The 22417-nt window shown below is 37.8% G+C and overlaps 1 protein-coding gene across 3 annotated transcripts in view; it reads left to right on the plus strand.

Annotated features, from left to right (window-relative positions):
* The first annotated feature begins 495 nt into the window (after positions 1 to 495).
* ctnna2 (catenin (cadherin-associated protein), alpha 2) overlaps positions 496 to 22417 on the plus strand; it is a 188176-nt gene continuing 166254 nt past the window's right edge. Inside the window, exons 1-5 of one of the 3 annotated variants that reach the window (XM_025058226.1) lie at positions 496 to 1059; positions 13562 to 13668; positions 20561 to 20756; positions 21592 to 21758; positions 22177 to 22296. In XM_025058226.1, coding sequence (XP_024913994.1) covers positions 13567 to 13668; positions 20561 to 20756; positions 21592 to 21758; positions 22177 to 22296 — 585 coding nt within the window. In that variant the 5' untranslated portion in view covers positions 496 to 1059; positions 13562 to 13566. The remainder of the gene's footprint in view (positions 1060 to 13561; positions 13669 to 20560; positions 20757 to 21591; positions 21759 to 22176; positions 22297 to 22417) is intronic. The other 2 variants (XM_017035265.2, XM_017035266.2) reach the window with 2 other exon arrangements.

Below are 22417 nucleotides of genomic sequence, written 5' to 3' on the forward strand. Positions count from 1 at the left end.
TACTAAATAATTTTAATTTAAATTTTGAAATGATAAATGCATTCAAATCCATTGGGATTACAAACCCCAAAACTGATATTTTTATTTATCATTATTTATCAAATTATTGTCACAATAGAATATTTTTAATACACAACAGGGCATTATTTTTCTTCAAGCTCTAATGACTTAAGTGGACAGAATTTGCTTTATTGGTTCTTGTAGAGTTCATTTTTTTCTCTAATTTAAACCAATATCTGAGGAGCAGTGGGCACTTTAGGAAGAAGAAGAAACATTTTTAGATTAGGAAAAATACTTTAAGAGCCAAGTAATCTCCAATGTACCAACAAAATAAATCATTTACATATAGATATATACTTGCAAATAAAAATAAAAATACATATTTTAAATGATGATCGCCTAAGAGTAAACCTGGTATAATAAAATAAAAATACATATTTTAAATGATGATTGCCTAAACCTGGTATAATAGGAGTAAGTAAGTAATCAAGTAAACATTATTGGTGGTATATAAAATGCATTGCATTTTAGACACATTTCTTTCTGCATTCATGGTGCAAGTTCTACTTTCTTTTTAACACTTTTTTGCAAAATGCACTGAAGCAGAAACCACACCCTCCCAAAGATCGGGTGGATAGATCATAGGGTCGCATCCTTACCCCAAGAATGACGCATGCGTAGTAGCCACCCCGGATTTGACAACCCTCGGATCCACCACACAGCCCCACTATATTGCCAAGCTCTCCGCTCGTAGCGCATCAACAACTGCACCTGCCGACAAATCTGTTGCGGTCGCAGCGCTGGGAGGGGTCATTATCTCGCAGGAAATCGTCGGAGGAGTGGGAGGAGAAGGCCTTTCCCCAGACGCCGACAGAAACGTGTAGCCATATCTTCAGCACCACGGCGTTGAGGAAAGCGTCCACGTTTGACTCGAGCTGCACTTTGTACTCTCGACTCTGCTAAGCAGGTGGGCAGTTACATTTGTGGGAATACCCAGTGTGAACAAGCGCTGCATAGACTTCGTGGACTTCCAGGAAGTGTCATCTTATACCTTTAACGGTGAGTAGTCAGGGGGAGATGCCGTACTTTGTCAGCTGAAATGAGGAATGTGATTTATTTTTTATGCTAGCAGCCTCGGAGCGTGTACACTCGCTGCACTGACTCTTGCGATGCTAACACTAGCTTATGGGCGAGGTCCGCTTTCCCATTCATCATTTGGGTTAGCTGCTCGGCGTGGTTCATACAAAAACCTCCGCAGCGAACTGACTCTAGAGTTCGTTTATAAAACAGCACGCTTCCTGGACGGTTTGTTTTGTTTGGCCACAATGTGTCCCGGCATAGTAATTTTGAACATCCTACTCCAATCATATCCCGACTCTGTACAGTGCTATCCGGAGTGCAGAGTGCTGAAAGGCTACATCTGCTGCTCCGGTTCTCACATATAGAATCATACAAGCTAGTGCTAAGCTGCTACAGCGGCTCAGCAACTGGCACCGGCTACTCTAAAACATCTGCATCAGGGAGAGTTACATTTGTTGAATTGTTTTCAGGAAGGATTTGTCACGTGTAACCCATTTGTTACGTGTTTGTCCGTACTTTAACAATGAAAGTAAATCATAAAATCCCAGTTAGAGTTCGACTCTTTGTTTAATTGTAAGGAAGGCTTGAATCGATGAACTCTCCTCGCTGTTTTACCGCAGCTGAGTCACAAAATATGTCACTCTTTGGTTAAAATAATTTATCTATTCATTTATTTAGCATTCTTAGCATTTTATTAAGGTTCTGGGTGGAGGAGCACGGATATTTGCTTCGTCTATAGTAGTGAAAGTGACTGAAACAGTGACTGCTGCCTTCACGTGCGGTCGGATTTATCACGATATCAGTTTTCTCGATTAAACGAACGATATCGACTCTTGAGGTGAAACTGGAACTGTGGAATAGTACATTGATTTCAGATAAACTTTCACATTGTACAACCACTGAAGGATGGAGGCAGTTTTGTTCAAAAATTATGACATTTCTTAACATCAACTATATAGTTCCTCTTCCCTGACTGGTGTGTTGGGCAAAACATTGATTAACCGTCATGTTTTACAATTCAGTTGTGCTGGTACATTATGGTGATCATTTTTGTTCACTATAAATACTTTAACTTGATCTAAACTTATTTCATAAGAACCAATACATTATTGGTTCTTATTATTGGTGATTATCCATGATATAAGAACATAACACATGAATGTCTGAGGCATTTTGCATCATGGGGTTCACCCCTGCCATCTAATAAAGGACGAAATATCAACTGGGGTTTAGATTACATTATGCTGATGTCTAGTTGAGGGCCCCATGTGTGTGGTTCGTGCACCACAAGTGGCCTGCGTGCTGGACGTTTGAGAACCCTGGCCTGGAGTGTTGACACTGCCTCTTGGCATGTTGTGCTAAATCACAAGGTTTAAGTAGAATTTTGATCATCGACCGTAACCTTGAAAAGATTTCACATACACAGTGCTTGCCTCTGATTGTGTACACTAGTAAGTCTTTTTTTTTTGGCTCAGTTACAGGATAAAGTAACCCTTCTCCTTGCCTTTTCCTCTTTAGGGCTTTACCTGTAACTCGGTACTTTATGAATTGCACTACTCCACATACTGTTTTTCTTTTCAACATGCTTTATACTAATATCTAGAGGGAGTCTTGTCCACTTGCATTAGAAAAGGATGACGAAAAAACATGGAGATGATAGATTCTTAGCGAGTAAACACAACATTATTGATGTTATGTGCAATTTCGAAGCATTCAGGTTAGTACAGCAGCCTTGTTTAATTTCCTTGAACAATAAAGGAACTTTAGTGGTTTCTCAAGAGAACTAATTGTTTGATAAGCCCATGAAGGCAGTATAACGTCTAGCTTGGTTGGCATGCACACAAATTAAAGTCAGGTGCCTACTGCTGAACACAATGTGTGCTTCACGGTGATACACTGTAATACAGTAGCTGTTGAAAACTGTTAACAACAGTTCAATTCATAATGCGTTGTATACAATACAATAACCTTTTATCTACATGACAATAATACAGTTAACATAGTTCTAATACAGAGAATACAACTGATGTGCCGTACACAGTTTAGTGCTCTTGCTCTCTTGTCTCATGATGAATAGATACAATCATCAGTCATACAAAACTACACTTTTACTGTGAATGTACTGAAGAAGCAACAACATGAAAAACAAACAGAAATCAAGAAAAGTCAGAACAGTCTAATACCAAAACCAATGTCTTATTACTCAAATTAATCTTCATCGTGGCATACATAATGTTCATGTCTGAAGATTTGTCTTTCTGATAAGCAGCACTTCACCTTCGTTATAAATAGTTTTCTATCCTAGTTTTGTTTCAGTGCTTACAGTATATCTGTGTTCTTTATTTTGACCCAGTGTTGTGACTGTGCCTCCGTCTCTTCCTGTAACTGGATACGTATGTGGAACCCCAGTGGCATCTAGAGGTCACGGAGTTGCTGTATTTAGAGTCTGAACTTCTGATAGGAAAGAAGGAATGCCAAGTCTCACTGTCAGAGTCGGTGTCAGCTTCCTGTTTTTCTACCATATGTCCAATGGCTGGGAGGTTGTACCTTTCTCATCTCCTTTTATTCATGTCGTTTTATTTATCATTTCCTGAGCTGTATTTGAGTTTCAACTCAATTTGTTGCAGTCTTCTGGTCGGCAGAATTAATTATACGCTATATGAGCATGCATTACCATGAACATTTCTTAATGACTTAATGAATAATTCAAAATATTAAATCCTAACTAAATTATTTTGCCATTTTACCCATTAAATCTATACAGGGCAGGAGCGCTCTGCTTTTTAAAAAGATGTAATGTGACACATCAGCAACTAACCACAGGGATCTTGTCTCTATATAACAGCAGTGACTTGTACTTGTGCCAAAATTTGTATATAGAGTAAACATTTATTTAAAAGCATTGTGAATTAAGAAACAGTGAAGCTGCAGTGATCTTTTTTGCCAGTTAGAATTAAGCTGCCAGAGAAAGTAGACTTTTCTTTTCCACTGGGGAATAACCTGCCGATGTGTATCGCTGTTTACCTTCTGCCTTGGGCCATCGTGTCTGCAAAAGCTGTTTGGGTAACAATTCAAATTTAGCAAGACTACACTTTCAAGACAGTGCAGTGCTTTAGGACTTGAGGAAATTGTTGTTGATAACTTAATCGCTTTAATGTCTACATCAGCTTGAACAGTGTATTTTAAAGGTAGCTCTGATTTACAGGCTTTGTCAGTTACCTGTGTTTAATCATCCAAATATTTCAGATAAATTGATGAAAGCCGGGCGAAAATAAAATGTCTGTTATCAGGTAAAGGATAAAAGAGCTGTAATTTATGGGTGAGACATTTCAATCAATGGTAGCCAGGAGTGACTTGTGTTTCTTGTCTCCCGGGAGAGGAAATGACATTGGCTGAACACCATGAAACCTTCCATTTGTTGTCCTTAAGCAGAGTTTGGAGGTATCCATGGTACCCTTACGGACTGGAACCTTAATTGCCTTTTCTCTCTGCCTGTGTCTTGTTTCTCATTCTTTTTCTCTCTCTGCTGTTTTCTCTCTCTCCCTTTTTCCTCTCTGCCTCTGTCTCTAAGCTCTCTGGACTGTTTAAGAGAAAAGAGACGAGGCAATACAAGTTGTTAAGACAGTTATTAGCTGAATCACTTTCCTCTATCACATCAAATTAAAATTTCAGGCCTTTTGTTTTACCTTTGTTTGAATGAAGAACTGCATTAGACAGCAGAATCCCGGATTAGAACCTTTAAACTGAAATCCATATTAACCACTCCCTCCAGGATTTTGCGGCAAAACTTTAGAATTGATGCGACTAAAAATATATGAATTTGAGTGCTGTTTCCCAAAATGTTGCAGCTAAAATTCAGATTTTTGTTTTTACAATTTTAAAAGCAAACATATTTGAATAAACTACAATTGAAAAAGCAAATAGCACAAAACAATCTAGCAAAGCACAATGTCAATTTCAATACTAATGATTGTAGAAAAATTGACCACTTTCAACCAAATTATTTGGTAACATATAAACTTAAAGAGCAGGAAATGACACAGTGATGAAACATATCATTTTTGTTCCTACACAAGGCTCCTCGGGCGCTTAAAGCTGCCCCCTGCTCACTTTGGTGATGGGTGTTAAAAGCAATTTTAAAACACAAACAAGTTCAATTTCATGCTTTGGTCTAATATGAAAAATGTAGGAAAAAAAAAAAACGAACAATGGAAAAAACGATCACTTTCATTTCTTAAGGGACAATAAAGTAAATGATCCAGCAGCAGCTAAAAGTCCAATGTCAGCAGAAGTGTGGCGCAGGGAGAGTGAATAAGGTTATTCAGCTAAGATGCATTTCATGTCACTTAGTGCGAGGAAGACTTCTTCTTCAACCATGTTACTCAGCAAAATGGATGTATACGTACATTTAATTTTTTTCAGCACGTTACGACAGACAGATCCAACACGAAGAGGACAGAACACAGCGACTCAATGCAATACATCACAGCATTTATAACAGCTGCTAATTTCCAATGCCACTTTTCAGAAGGGCCTTTAAACATTGTCCCAGCTGTCACACTCATCCAACCATTTATCTGTAGGTGGGTGGTGGGCGGGCTTGAGTAATGTTTCTTGTAGAAACAGCTCACAAATCATGAGAAAGCAGGTTGAAATACTGTCAGTGAAATTAAATGCCAGTGTACTGTCATCAATTTTTGACTTGCGTGGAAGTATTTTCATTAAAATGCACAACCTGATTCAGGCCAGATGCTGTGTTCACATTGTAGGAAAATGTTTGTGAATGTACTGTATGTTAGTACATGTACATGTCCAGTTGACCTCATGCCCAGTCTGAATGTGTTTGGGCTGCAGGAGAAGGCAAAGCTCCAGAAAGACTGACACTTTTGCGCTGCGACTCAATATTACCTGACTTTGTTTCCCTAGACCCATTCCAACGTCCAGGGATATTTCTCCTCTAAAGTTGTGGTTGGGGACAGACAGAACACCAGACCCTGGTAAACAGGCTGATTTCTCCTGTGTAATTCTTGGCTGTGTCAGCGTAATGCTATCATGTGCTCTTTTCTTTGTCGTTTTTACGTTTAAATATGATGACAGCCTTAGTAACTTTGCACTGTGTACAGTGTTATCCTTTTTGTTAGGATAAAGTATCTCCAAAGGCTAAAACCATCTGTCTGTTTTTGGCACTAAAATACCACCTGGTTTGTTGGCCTGTCTGTTGGATATACGTATTACAGAACATATCCCCATAATGTTTTGGGCTGAGGTTGATACATTGTGCTAAAGTATCAGACTGAAAACTACTGTTTGTATAAAAAAGATGGCAATATTTTGACTTCCTTTTCTAGCAGCGACAGCAGGGTGCACTCCTGACACAAACGTTTGACAAACAGTGGGGCAGATGCTGCAGTACATCTGGCTTGGCTGATGTTGTTGGTCCCTTAACAACTACAGTTTGTGTTGTAACATCATGATACCGGTATATATCACATTTTTCCCTCATCTAATGTGTTTGGGTCTTATATTTGCAGACCAGTAATACTAGTGTATCCCAATGTGAGATGGTGCAAAAAAATCACTGTTTTCTTCATCAGCAACAGAGTAAGGAAATTTCACTGATTTGCAGTTTCATATTCTTAGTTTATTGAGGACAGCACTTTTGTGGGATTGGCTGTGTTTTATAAATGTTCAGTGTAGTAGTAGTTTTAAAGCAGAGACTGTGTTTGTACTGACCTGGGGGGAGGGGAGGTGACGGTGGTACTGTCTAAAAAACGGGGGTGCTGCAGAAAAAGTTTACGAACCACTGAGTTTAGCAAATCCTGCGAAATGAACCTCTCCCTGCCCTCCCCCCACTTGCACTTCCCTGTGCTTTAAGGGCAGATGGCAGACATTGACATTACACCCACCTACTGGGTTCATCTTTTACACTAACAAACCACCTTAAGCCTGTGTAAATTACTCTACTTCTTGTAATTCTACAGTTTATGCTTTTCTTTTTAAAGAAATCCCCACACACTTTACTTTAAATTATCATTGGTATTTTATTAGCTACACCTGGCAATTCATTTGCCATTAGGTTGTGTTTTTGAGTTTTACCCCCAACGTCTTTTAGTGGCACACAATTAATGTCACAAAATACCCCTTACAATGGTTGTTTTTGCCATACAAAAAGTAAAGCCCTCATACTGTTATACATCCACTCAGCACAGACTCATACACCCAACACTTCAAGTCACTGTGAAGAAAATCCTCACAGTGACAGCAGCAACAAAACGACGTGTGGGTGTATCAGAAGTGTGGGTGCATCCTTTCATCTTTTCAAACTTCCATGAAAAGCATTTGGTAAACAAGTTATTCTCAGTAATTCTCTTCAGTTTGTGTCTCAGTATAATTTTGACTTGGCAGAAATATCTTCCAGGGACCACTTATATCTTCAACCATATTAACCTTTTGTCGCCCGGCTTTGTCCCTTTCACACCCTTCTTCACATATGACCAATGTTCAAGGATAGATCCGACCTCCTCCCCCACACTGTGTACACTGTGCCTTTTCTTTTGTTATTGACTCCTTTTCTTTTGTGGTCTTGCTGGAAATGTATGTATTACAGAGGCCATTAGTGGACACCCAGGGCTAACTCCAGAACAGCAAAAGCACGGAATTTGTTATTTATTATATTTATTTGGTTGGTTGTTTAAGGCTCACTTGCTATTCAAACTTATTTGATTTTGATTTGAAGGAGAAACCTCTTTCCTTCTCCAAAAGCCCCATTTATAATGCTTTCTATTAGTTCTCAAAGGGTTTCCCTGAATGGTACTAAAGGCAGAGGCCAATCCAACCTAATGGCCAATAAGTAAAACCAGTTTAAACCCTTTTCCAAGGTGTGTCTAAAGGTTAATCTCTTCTTTGTGAGAATGGTGAGAATTTGTGTCTGCAGTCTACAGTGTTGGTGATGGGAGAAAATCATAATCTGTGTTGCTCATCTAATAGTAATCTAACTTTCATTCATCGTTCTAATTGCTTTTTGCTTGTCTTGGGGATTTTAGCTGGATTCTTTCAATGTCTAATTGTCATGTGCAGATAATTAACCCAGCTGATCTTTTCTGGCACATAATTATTTAATGAACACCTGGCCATATGGCCTCGTCCCGCTCTGATGGGTCCTCCTTATTCTTTAGCAATATATAAAAGTAATATTTTAGTCATTTACTTAAAAAAAAAAACAGAATCAGTTTGAAAGCTTTCGGGGGCAAGTGGACCATTTCAGTGGACATGTTAATGCATGTATTGTGTTGAAAGCAGAGCATTACCAACCTGAGGTGTCTTCATAAAGTTAGAAAAATTAGGAAAACATTAGTTTATTAAATTTAAAACTGCACAGTTGTATAAACATGACAGCTTTAAGAAGCTGGTTCTCTACTTTGAACAAACTTTTTTGGCTACTCTGACTGCATGGCCCTGGAGAACAGTGATATGACAGTTCAAGCCTGGACTTTTTTTAATCCAGGGAGTCCCCCACAGGCTTGACACAAGTTTCTGTGTGAATTCTCTCTGAATCTAGGTCAGTACAGTGCAGTGTTGGCAGACAAGTGCTTCACAAATGACAGGGATTTTATTGCAAGCTTAGCATTATAACATCACATTGTCTACATTATGCAATGCAGGCAAGGTTTAAAGCCTTATAGTGCTTTGCATGCATCAACCTCATTCACGTAGCGATTGGCGTTAATCCATGTCTGCATGGACTATTGGGAAGTCTTGTTTCCTGCGTTGAAGATCACCACAGAGATTATACCAGAACCAGAAAACCTTAGTGTGTTAAATATTTCTTCACTCAAAATAAAATTGGACATTGGAGTTTTGTTTAGCCACTTTTTCAGAGATTTTGTGTTTGACTATTATTTCATTTCTAGCTAATGTTTGAAAGTTCTGTTAGGCAACTGGATGTTGATTTTCTAAAAAGAACATTTTAGAAAATTCACGTCCAGTTGCCAGAACTTCTAAACCTGACCATGACCTGGATGACTGAGAATCTTCATAGACATTTGTAGCTAATGATTCTTTTTAGTTTTTACCAATATTTTAAATAATTAAGTAAAAATTTAGAATACATTACAGCTGCATTTATACTGCTTATATAATGCCAATAATTATTCAATCTATTATATTCTATTGGCAATATAGGTCATTGGCAAATTATGTTTAATTTCTGACATGTTTTACCCATCAGCCACTCCTTCAGCTTTTGCTCTTCTCACTCTGTCAGGCTCCTGGGGCTCTTTCTTTTATGAGTGAAACCAAACAATTAATGTAATTATGTCAAAGGCACAAGTATAATTAACTTTACTGTCTAATATCAATTAATCTACAGTGTTGACCTCCTGCCAATAGTAAATATAAAATGAATATGAATATTTCTATAAAGACTTGAAATATACAGATCAACTTGCCCCACAGCTTTTTTTTTAAGACACTTTGATCTAACATGAGGATGATGACGTACAAGCAGACCTGATAACCACTGCACTATGGAATTGCTAAGCGTTAATGACGTGTGGTTTAAACTGTTTGTGTGCCAGTGACTTTTGGCACTGATGTTGGTAGAAGTTTTCTGCACTTTATGTCTAGCATGGCTGTAGGTCATTTTAAATTGTTATTGTAATTGTATTAAAAGAATACGACTGGAATACTCAAAATAAAATTGGACATTGGAGTTTTAAAAGAATACGACTGGCAACTGATTGCTTAGCTCCACAGCTTGGACGACAATAGCAGCTTTAGTAGCTTGTGGTCTTTGAAAATCTGCATCAGACTATAAATAAAGGAAACCCACCCCTGTTGTGCCCACAGTGTCTACTAAATTATTTGTCTGCTCTTTAATATATGCTCTATAATATAAATCAATTCCCCCGTTAACTCACTCTGAGCTAATGCTTAGTTCTTTTCTTCTTCTTCACTTCCATATGTCTCTTAAGCTCGGAGACAATAACCAATACTGACTCACAAATCATTGCTGGGAATTTCCAACCATGTGTACTATAGATGCAGAGCATAGATAGATAGATAGATAGATAGATAGATAGATAGATAGATAGATAGAAAGATAGATAGAAATAACTTTATTGATGCCATGGTAGGTCCCTTGATTCTAAGCTTTTGAGAGCTATGTGACAGAAAAAGAAAAACCCCATACCTTTTGATTCTACCAATTTGTGCCATAGATTCTCAACACTGGAGAGAAAAAAGGTTTTTCCTTTTTCTCCTAGCTCTTCAATTTTGGGTTTTGCTTTTTGTTTCCTCATTTTCTCTGCCACTTACCTGCATCACTCACTGGCCAAAGCTAGAAAAAATAATCGAGTTTCTCAACTCCTTTTTTCTTTAAAGTTCTAGACCCTTATCTTTCTAATTGATTGCTTTTGGATGGAGACTTGACCCCAGTGACACAGATCCTAGACCCTGAAGTGTGCTGAAATACAGCATTAGAAAGCATGGCTGTTTTTCTGAAAATAAACTTTTCTCTTCATCTTGAACAAAATATCATAGTTGAACCTCTTTGACTTAAACCTCCTGAGAAGTAAAATGTTTTTTGTGATCTTCCTGCCGCTAGTGGTAAAATGAAAGAGACAGTGGGAACACAGAGCAGCTTTGTACAAACAGAGTTTGGCAGAACTAATGTCTGTTTGAGGAAAAGAACCTAAACTTCTGCTGTGGACTGGGGAAATTGACATGTTGCAGCAACAGAAAGATGGAAAAAAAAGAGAGGCACGAAACAAGATCGTATAAATATATTACGATTGTGATTTGATTATTTACATACCGTCGTCCATTTGTGTTTGGCAGGAAGTTCTCTAACCTGTACACAGGATGGGCATTTGAAGGACTTTTCATATCGAGTCGTTTATAAAAATACCACCTAAACTACCCTGACACCGACCCCCAACCCAACACCCACTACCAAGCGTACACACACAAACAGGCACACTTACAAACATAGCATGTAGAGTTAAGTTGACAACTGGTTAAATGAGGTTATAACTCAACACCCAATAGCCGTTTCCCCTCGAGCATGTGATCAGCATTGTTTCCACAAAAAGCTGACACAGGCAGAACCGAGGACAATAAAACTGTCCAATGGCCAATAAAAAAATGGAACATGTATCACGAAAGGCCTACATACTATGACAAACGAGCTAAGTTATAGGGAAGGGAACATATGGCGCACTCGCTGCTGCTTTTATTGTTACCACTCTTTCTCTGCCTGTCTCTGCAACAGAACAATACTATACTGTGTTTTGTCAGCAGTGCCAGTGTGTTGTACTTTATGTTTCTCCAGCCTTCATCCTCTCTATACGCAGTACACTGTACCCAGTGTCCTACTTGAACATAAGATGATCAAATACTGTAATAAATGTTTTCTTAAAGGAAGGAAGTAATTGAATTTTTCACCAGACATTGTAGTCAAACAGGATTCAAAATTGCTTCTATATGAGTCTTTTATATGCATGTCATGTTTTGTCGTGGCATTTTTACTTGGGTATTCTTTGATGATTAGAGCAATGGGATGTTGCTCAAATCAGTTATACATATTGTACAGTAATAGATGTTCCCCGATATTTTTAAATGAGTTGACAACTAACACATTATCTGTTATAACTATTCATCTAACTTTTTTGACAGTACACTGAACAGTTTTGGTTTGTACAGAGAACTAACATTTTAGGCTTAAGACAAACTGAAACTGAAACAGAAAATATTATAATTTTGCTGCATCGACTTGGCGATGATAATAACGGTCAGATTGAAATAAACATTCCTAATCAATAAGATGTCACAGTGATCATTACTGATCTTTAGAGCTAATTGTCACATTTTTATTTCATTTCATTATCCATATGTTTTTGCCTTCAGAGGAAATCCTTTTGATAGACATAGAAAAAGATCAATATCCATGAAAATGGTGGGCTGGCATGACAGTGAACAAAATTTACATTGGCTAATTACATTGGCTCTTGTCGCGTATTGTTGGGCCTCTTGTCTTTTCTCTGAGTCTAAAAACATCCTTAAACAGTTGTCCACAGCAGATGGCAGCCCACCTCATTAATTACGACAAGGGTGAGTCATGCTCTTCATTAAACATGTTTGTTGTACCACACAGATCTGAGGCAAAAAGATTTTCATCCACCATCTGTGATGAGCTGGCTTTAGGTGGACCAGTGCTTGACATCCACTAGTTTTGTTTGTTTTCCATTTTGGTGCCAGTGATCATGTTAATGAGTCAAACAGGAAGTAAAGTTCATGTGCTGTGCCTAGGAAATGTTTTTGTTGATCCATATTAATATCTTATAACGTCATTTCTTAAACAAATTTGAATTCTTTACTGCTTAGCAAATGTCATAGCTGAGAGATGCTTTCAACCCATACTTTCCCAATAAATCCATTACATGACTCTGCAGAATTAGTTAACAACATGGGAACATGCTTGCAGAAAAATTTTCTTCTGTGGAGAAAAATATTGGTATTGGAATTTGGATTAGAAGACAATCACAATTTAATACAAGTCTCTTGCACATCTTTTGTCCGTTTTATAAAGTAACGATTACATCTGGAGTACATATATGAATATAAACAATGAAGTCCCATATCTTTATATTGTTTATTAAAATATTTATGAATATGATGCCCAGTCCTATACAAATAAAGTAACCAAAGATACATTTTCTGTTTAAAACAAAAAATCAGGCTCCTGTTACGTTTTATCAGTACTTGAAGGGGACAGTTTTCCTGCTCTTCATCTGTCTTGACCCAAAATGTCTAGTATTAGAGACCTCTGGCCCAGATCTGTCATTCTCATCCACATTCTTTATTCCCTCCTGCCTCATTGGCATTGGCAGTACACCAGACCAGTCCCAGCTGATCCATTCAGAAAGTGCTTACTGTAGAGACGCAGACCCCTCAGTGACAACAGATGGCCAGTTGTCGCCAGCTGTTCATTTCTTACTTTCACCGAATCCAACCCCACTGAGCTCATGCATGATAACTTTAATAACTAAATATTTCACATTAGTGAGCAGATTGTCCAAGGAACTCCACAGATAGTTAGATAGTTTCATCTGTAAAGAAACGAGGGTTCAACTTAGGTGTTAACTGTACCTTAAACCTTTTCAATGTTTAATAATAATAAAATAAGAATACATTTTATTTCATATGCACCTTTCTATCACCCAAGGACACAAGGTAGATAAACAAACAAAAAAACAAAAAATCTTTTTTCCAAAATGTGCTGCACAAAACGTAGAACAGTGGAGAAAAAAGGAATCGTCAACCAATAGTCCTTTGAAGAATTCCGAACACATCTCATTGATTTTATCAGTTAATCCACCATACACAATTAATAATGAAAGGTATTGTGCAATACTTGAACTTTGTACTTTAAGTTAAAATAGAGAAACAGTGTTCTAACTAACTGCCTGTTTTCCTAACACAGAAACCATGACGACAGCCACGTCCCCCATCCTGCTGGAATGGGACCCTAAGAGTCTTGAAATCCGCACCCTGACTGTGGAGAGACTTTTGGAACCTCTGGTCACACAGGTAATTCAATTTCACTTGTTTATGTAACAAAGTGTATCCACACAGATGCTTTCAACAAAATTGAATTGAATATTGTTAAACAGCCTTGGACCTCAGTTCAAAATAAACCTTTCGCCAATGTACAGTTTATTTTGTGGTGATAGATTGCATTGCTGCAACGATCAATATAAACATGTGCGATAGCTGAGATAATGGTTTAGTGCTTGGTCTTTTGTTGTAGTTTTGGCTGTGAAACTTGTTACACAGTTGTTAAACTGTTCTTGATAACAGCCACGGCTATAGATTTTATTTGCCTTTCGAGCTGAACAGATGGCTGACTATGACTTATTTGGACACTGCGTCTGAGAGTTATTATATGTTTACATTTTATGGTTTGTACTTCACAATACACACATCACTGTGGGTCTTTCTCTCATTTATGTGGTTTTATCGACTAATCTGTGTACTTGGAACCGCACTTGTAGCTGTGTGAGTTTCACACAACAATGAGTGTCATAAAAAAAGGCAGAATTTTCTGCTGTTCTTGTATTTTTCTAACTGGTAAAACAGCAGTGAATCCTTGTGGTTCCTACTTAACTTTTGGTCCATTATATTTTTGTAGTACAGAAATCACTAGGGATGCATATGAATATTTGATTAATTGATTTATTGCCTTACATAAAAAAGTCATGAGGTAAAGCAGCTCCAGCGTTGTCTATATTAAGATGAGTAGATACAGTAGTGTGCACTGCAGCTGAATGTTTTTCTGCCGCAGCTAAACGAAGCATTTTTCTGCTTCTCTGTCGTTTAAATACATTGGTACCATGGCAGGATAGTTAAGTAGAAAATTGTGGTTTTTGATTGTGAAATTGTTTTGGGCTCCTGTTGTGTTGACTTTCAAAGACATGTAATTGTTCTGTGATATTCTCACATTGATGCACATATACACATACTGTATATAAGAAAGTTAGACTGTGTTTTTGCACATCAGTGATTCCTATATATTATCCATAGGGCAACTGCCCCAACATGGACAGTGAGTGCCACCTAGAGGACTGCTAAAACCTTCTTATGCACTTAAGGGTAGTAAGGCCTGCAAGGATTAGAAGGATTGGAGAAGAGTCAGTGAAGAGAACCCTGACAGAAAATTGTTTAAAGTGTCTGCATCATCATCTTAGTAAAATAAAAACAAAAATGAAACTTTCTAATTGCTACTTTTATTGACTGATATTTATGCCTTAAGTGCTAATCGCTAAATGTCAACTTGCTTTTTGTGCAAAAAAAAAGCTATGAAATAAATTTAGATTATGGGTTTAGTTTAAATGATAAGCTCTATGTACTGACAACCTCCATGTTGTCAAGCTTCATTTTAAAGGAACAAATCATTTGAATTAGTATGTGCTATATAACAAGACTGGCTTTTTTAACTCACAGTAGAACCTGACAGGTGACATTTTCATCAGTGCTCTACCTGTGTTTAGCCTGAGGCTGCTGCTCAGAGATTAAAACCATCCCATTTCCAATCTTTCAAGAACTCAATGCCACTGTTTCCTCTACATTTGGTTCCCTTCAGGTTCAGATGATGTGTCTGAGAAGATTTGGTGAGTGTGTTAAATGTGGCAACTTGCATAAGGCCAAAGCATTGTTAATTCTGCAGTTTCTTATTTGCTGCTGCTAACTATAGATATTGCTGAGGGAACAGTTATTTCTACACTTACAACATGTTCTCTTCAGATGATTTACATTTTTTATGATATTAGTCAGCTGTGACCTGTACCACACTTTTATGCATTCGTGCTGTACTGTAGAAGTAAAGGAGTGCCCCCAAAAAAGAGAAACATACAGGACCATGACTTTGGTGTGAGTTTATAGGTCATTAAAAGGCTCATGATGGAATCGAGATGGCACCTGTGAATACTTGAAAAGTGAATTATTTGGTCATTGTGACACAGCACACCACTGCACATACAACCAAATCCGGCCTCTGCTTTTAACCTATCACCAAAGTGAGCACGGGGAGCAGTGTGTTGGGACGGTGCCATGCTCAGAGCACCTCAGCGGCAACTTGGCAGCTGGTGGACACCTTTCAGACCTTCCGGAAGTCTTATTGCCATAAGACTTTGCTTAACAAATAGTTTAAATCAGTGTTTTGCCCTTGGGGTTGACTCTTCCAGAATGTGGGCTTTTACTTGTGGCCTAAGAATCCATCGCATGAGTCAGTATGTTGCCCACAGAATTGTTGTTGCTGACGTTGTCTTGGCCTTTCTCTTTGTCTCTGGCAGACACAGCAGCGGGGTGGATTAGCATTTGTGAAATATCAGAGTTCAAGCTTAGGTCGCAGTTTAGAAAGAGTTGCAGCATAACGGTGACCTATGGTGACCTATCTGTCTGTATTGGCCAAGTTATTAACTACTGTATTAATTAAAAAAAGTTTTAAAATAAGCTAATTCCTGGTGATATGTATTATTATTATATTTTTAAATTATATATATCATCAAGACAGCCCACTATTACCAACTAACATGTCCCAGCTGTCATGTAAGTTAAATGTCCAAAGCAGTGGTGTTGGTATCAGTATATCCATCACTGGTACTGAGTAATACTTTCTCTTCTTTCTGTTTCATTCACCACAGTGTTTTTACAAACACAGCTCCTATCACCTACACTCACATCCATGTTGCCCCTCCCCCTCCCTCCATGTGTAAGCTGTTATCGATGTGCCTTCACCCAGTCACATGGTGAACCAGCATTTGTCAGCACCGTGGCAGAGAGGAAGAGAATTGCAGTTTGGTGCTACACTTCTCGGCTGCAGGCACAAACGGTGCAAGTCGTGATGTCAACAGAAAACAAACCCACAAATGTGGCAACACCGCAAAAATATACAAACATATTAAAAAACACACAGAAGTAAACAATACGCTGGAGAATAAATAGAAGTAGAAAGACCACCAGACTATTTACACCAAAAAAGTAATATTGAAATGTAAAACATTCTGTTAATGAACATAATTTTCAGTATTGTACAGTACTTGGTAACACTTGCCCTATATGTACTAGTTACAGTAGATACAAGACCAGGTATTAGTAGTATCACTCACCTCCAGTCAAATATAGTGAAGCATGAAAAATACTGCACAACTCAAAAGAATTGTTGCAGATAAAACTTAACCTGACAATCGATTAGCTTATTTAAGGCTTAAACTGTTGTTCATTTTCCTAATACTATACTTACCTATTTCTGTAAAATGTATTCATTTAAATGATTAAAGATAATCCTCTGGTCAAAGACAAAATGTTCAGATTGTTGGCTGAAAATCTTTTTTTTTACAACTTTCCTGGTTGAAAGATTTTAGGTCAGTACTTTGAACTTTTATGTTAATTGAAGTCCATGGACGAAAGTGAGAAAGTTCTTAAACAGAAAACAACCTTCACGGACAAGACATACTAGAAAGATTTAAACTTTCCCCATGATGTTACTTTGACAATATTATATCAGCTGGATCACAGCAAAGTTGAAAGGGGTGATTTATAATACAGTAGTGAGACCTGCTATGATGTATGGTTTAGATCAGGCCTGCATTTATATTCATCCATTTAAATGGATGTAATAACTGTAAGAAGAATGTCTGTTATTGTCCCAGAATTGGATGGAGCTGCATTCATTTTCTGTTTAATTATTATTGTGTTGTAAGTGTGAATAACAGCCAAATGCCTGTTTTGTCTCCATCTCTCTTGTTCTCTGCTTTATGGTACGGAAAAATACAACATCAAGGGACATCACAAAAGTTTTTTCTTTGAGAAATGCAGGCTGTGTTTGCATTTGTATAACCACCTATACAAAGAGACTAAGAAACTCTCCTGAGGAGGTGCAGTACTTCTAACCACCTCAAGGACAACCTTGAGATGTGACAAAAGTGTATCATTCTTTTCAGATGTAGCAAAGCAAGAACTCTTGTCAAAACATATGTTCGCTCTGTTGGAGAAAAGAAGAAAGATTGAAAAGAATCAAACCATTCATAAAGTTTGAAATACAGATGGACATATTGAAAATATAATATATATATTTTTTTTTTCAAAAGTATAGGACAATACTTAACAAGAAAACCTTTTAGATTTTACTGAACCTTTCTTTTAATTCATCTTTTGATACAACTACACTTCAAAACAGGAGATTAAGCCTCTCCAAAAGCCCAAAAAGAGTTTGAATAGCAGGTCTCACCAAAACCCTGACCCAAATCATTACAAAGATTCCTGGAAAAAAAATGAACTCCAAAGGCTACACTCTGGTAGTCAACAAAAGAAACAAGAGTAAGTTTTGAAATTTAGTTGGCAAATTTAGTTTGGTAATAATACTGTCTACATATCAGGGGTCTGAAATGTTTTTCAAACCTCTTTTCTCTCTGTGTCGGAGCACACAACCACAGGCTAGAGCTAATATGTTGTTAGCTTGGAAGTACTTTACAGTGAGCCAAGGAATGAAGCTGAAATTGCAGCCGTCTTGATTGCCCCCATAGCAGACATTCTCTTCTTTACGCCCAGGCCTGGTCATTAAAAAATAGTAACATCCTTTGTACAACATTGGTTAAAGGTTAACATGCAGTAAATATTGAAAGTATGCATTTGTGAGTGGGTTAGTTTTACTACACGTGTCAACACATATGCATTTATTTTAAATTCTGCTGTCAATTCGTACAACTTATCGGTTGGATAAGTCTCTGAGGTAGAAGGCGGAAAATTGAATAGCCACAGGGATTTACTCTGGAGCAGAGTCCACCGTCCAGCGCTCTGAAGGCCATGCTGCATTTAATACTATTGATCTGCAATAAAATGGGATGGCAATGCCCAACCACTCTGTATGCCTGAGGCAAAGGTTATCTGTAGTGCTGCTGCAAAGCAATCCCTTTTTTATCACCAGTTAGCCTTTAATATCTGTGCCTGAAGGTTGAAAGGACACAAGGGAGCGCTGTGATACAACAATGTCTGGACACAAGGCAAACAGGGAAAAGAGGTGACCAAAACACTAATTTCAGTTAAACGTGGAGATTGTGTACTCACAATTTGACAGAATACTCTGGTTGTCAGTGAGGTTGAAATGGCTGCTTCCCAAACACAAACATGCATCAGTGGGTTGTTGTAATGCCCTGCGGACTCCAGGTTTTAGGGCGTTTAATCTCACTGGTGGCCGCATGGCAGCAAACTGCGAAGAGGCGGAAATTAAACTGAGTTGCACGTGATTTGGCTGCTAAAAATAAGGTGCTACTAACCAAATATATTTCTAAGCCTATATTATTGTTGATTTTTTTTTCTAGATTTGTGTAAAATGTTTGCAGTATTGAGTACCTGTTAATTCAGAACAAAACTAATGTGATGACAAAGCACTTTTACCACTCATGCTCCTTTTATGGGCCAAGTACAATGACATGACAATAAAAAAGGCTAATACCGTAACTTATGTTTTTTGCAAATTTACAGAATCTATTCTTTCTGGAAAATGAAGACATTTACCTTTGACATCATGGGGGACAAAAAAAATCTATTTATGTAAATAAAAAACATCATCCTCAAGTGTGTGGTGCAGTTATTGTAGGTCAGGCTAAAGATGCCTTGAGCTTCTGTGAGTCACTGTTGCAGAACCAATGTAAACAATCTGAGGTAAAAACTAAAACACATGCTTTAGTTGAAACCCCAGTTCTTCAACAAATTTAATGGTTTATTAAAAGGCATATGAGAGAAAATGAATCATCCAGACACGTACTGTGGCTCAGCATGCTTTCATTATCTGACTCAAGAATCCAAGGATCCTATTAAGTTTGATACAGTGAAGAATAAATCAAAAATTCACGCTGATTTTTTTTCTTTTCTTTTTTTTTATCTCGGAGCAAATTTATTTTGGTGGCAGACGGTTTGATAAGTCGTGAGTACAAAATTACTCTGATCAAAATTCTTCAACAATGTTTTGAACACCAAGTAGATCTGGTGATAAGATGATGAAGATTTTGTTGAACAATTTCCTGACCTGCCACATAAAGAAGACACATGGAAGGTTAGGATGACGTGACTCATCTGTGTACGTTAGATCACACACCTCTGAAGGTGGTTCACTTGTACTCCCCCTGGTGTCATTAAAACTACTACGGTACTGGTTACACACCTCTGAAGGTGGTTCACTTGTAAACTACTACGGTACTGGTCACATGACAATGACTTGACAAACTGATTTGAAATGAAAATGTATTCATCATTCATTGAAAATTTTAATGATTACATTTGATTTTTGAATAGGCTCATAATTGGTCGATCTACTTTGATTTCTTTTGGTCAAATAGAGGAGCATCAATTCCATGTGTTTATTCTAATGTTTATATCAAATGAATATTTTGGACTCAAAAGGTGTATGTAAGCAACCAGGAATACTTTCACACAGAGATACTACTTTACAAATTGACAGGCCATGTTGCCTCAGTTTAACTTGGTCTCACAGGCCCTTTGTTTCTGAGTGTGCGTTGGGAGGATGTACATGATTGAAGTGTCAGATGAGGAGTGTTCGTGTGATGCAGATGGACAGGACATAACTTTGCTTTTAGTACATTTTAGGTTTAATATGCTCTCACATTTAACCCTTAGCATCAACGGCCATCAAAAGACAAGGACACTGACTCAACAGACTCTCTCTGCAGAATAACAAGACTACTTTTCATTGAATCCACTCCAAAACTAGCCTACTATAATATTTAGTTATCAGATATTATTCAAAAAGTGAGATCTCTCTATTTCTATCTCTCTCATCTCTCTATCTAGAAAGTTTTTATGTCTTGACTACATGACTTCAAACCTGTCATAAATACATTTGACTGATGTTCATGATGGATGAATGCAGGGTCCTAAATGAGGTGTAACATCTTCTGCTTCACAGGTGACCACCCTGGTGAACACAAGCAACAAAGGGCCGTCCAGTAAGAAAAAGGGACGTTCAAAGAAGGCCCACGTGTTGGCTGTATCTGTGGAGCAGGCCACCCAGAACTTTCTGGAGAAGGGTGAGCAGATTGCCAAAGACAGTCAGGACCTCAAGGAAGAACTTATTGCTGCTGTGGAGGATGTTCGCAAACAAGGTGAGCTCGGTCATCGGCTGTGTCGAAGAAGTCGCTTTTAATCTGTAATTTGTGTTATTAGTAATCTTAATCATACTTTTATTGAATTGGCTAATGGGTAATGTTCGCACTTAAACAGCTTGATTGACTGTATTTAGATGGTTGTCTGCTGACTCCCCTAATTCCCACCCTCTCTGTTTGCCGAGTCAGACGGTGGAACACAGAATCTGGATCTGCTGGAGATTTCTTCATGTTAAAAGAGAGTTTTTGCTCCCCACTGTTGCCATACTGCTTGCTCAGTGTGTGATCTAATATGGTTTTCAATAATATTTGTTAAACATATTCTGCTGCACTTTGTATTGTTAATATAGATTATCTCTGATACATGGGTTTATAGCAAGATATACAGTATATTTTAATTCAAAATTAAAAAACGTAAAATCGCCTGAGGTAAATGTGTTTAATGAGTTTGGGCTGTACATATAAAATGGAGCAGATTTGACTCGACTAGAGGTATTCAGTTCTGAGCAGCTTCTTCTCATTACTCACAGTCTAACAATTTTATCCATATTCAGCTATAATTAAATAATGAATGAATCCGTAGTTCATAATTAATCCGTAACATTTAGGCCGTATTTAAATACACAAACCTTATATGTGAAGTTTACAAATCATTGTGTATGAAGATCTATACGGTAGAGACACAAATTTAAAGTAGAGTTGATGAAGTACTATTTAAGAGAGAGCCAGAGATTGAAGTGAAACCCATCCCTTCTCTCCACCTTTTCTTTATTGAAGTGAAACCCATCCCTTCTCTCCTCTCCACCTTTTCTTGTTTTTACTCTCCATCACTCAGGGGAGACCATGCGCATTGCCTCATCAGAGTTCGCCGATGACCCGTGTTCCTCCGTGAAACGTGGCACGATGGTGAGGGCGGCCCGCGCCTTGCTCTCTGCCGTTACCCGCTTGCTCATCCTGGCTGACATGGCCGACGTCATGCGTCTGCTGTCCCACCTTAAAATTGTAAGTGCTTAACGCACAAAGTTGGAGCTGTACGTTGGAAATTGATTGTAAATGTGTTGTTCACAGTAGCTGTTATATCACATGTTGTGCAACGCAGGTAAGTGGTTAGACAGTCCAGTGATTTATTATTAATCATGATTAATTGCAATAATTATGATTAATACATTAAATAATTGTTCAACAAGTATAAAGTATAGATAGATAGATTAAGGATTTACTCTTTATATATATATACAGTATATATTTAACAGTTATATACATAACAATTAGTAAATTTAAATTCCTAAATATTAGAAGAAACATTTCTTCTAATGTATGTTGCTGGAACTGTATATATGTTCTGTATTTATGAATATACTATATCATTTTTTGTGAACGTCTCCACCCAACTGTCTTCGCGACTCCGTGTGTGTGACAGGTAGAGGAAGCCCTGGAGGGTGTGAAGAATGCCACTAATGAACAGGACCTGGCCAACCGCTTCAAGGAGTTTGGAAAGGAGATGGTGAAGCTCAACTATGTGGCAGCTCGGAGACAGCAGGTACTGTAGGGGTTTCTTTTGTGTGTGTGTGTAACGCTTAGATAAAACACTGTGGGTGATGATATCCCCGGAATAAAATGTGAAATAACATTTCAGGATGAACACAAAGGTTATAGAGGTG

This window comes from Cynoglossus semilaevis, chromosome 9 (genome assembly GCF_000523025.1).
Source record: "Cynoglossus semilaevis isolate Cse_v1.0 chromosome 9, Cse_v1.0, whole genome shotgun sequence".
NCBI classification, from domain to species: domain Eukaryota; kingdom Metazoa; phylum Chordata; class Actinopteri; order Pleuronectiformes; family Cynoglossidae; genus Cynoglossus; species Cynoglossus semilaevis.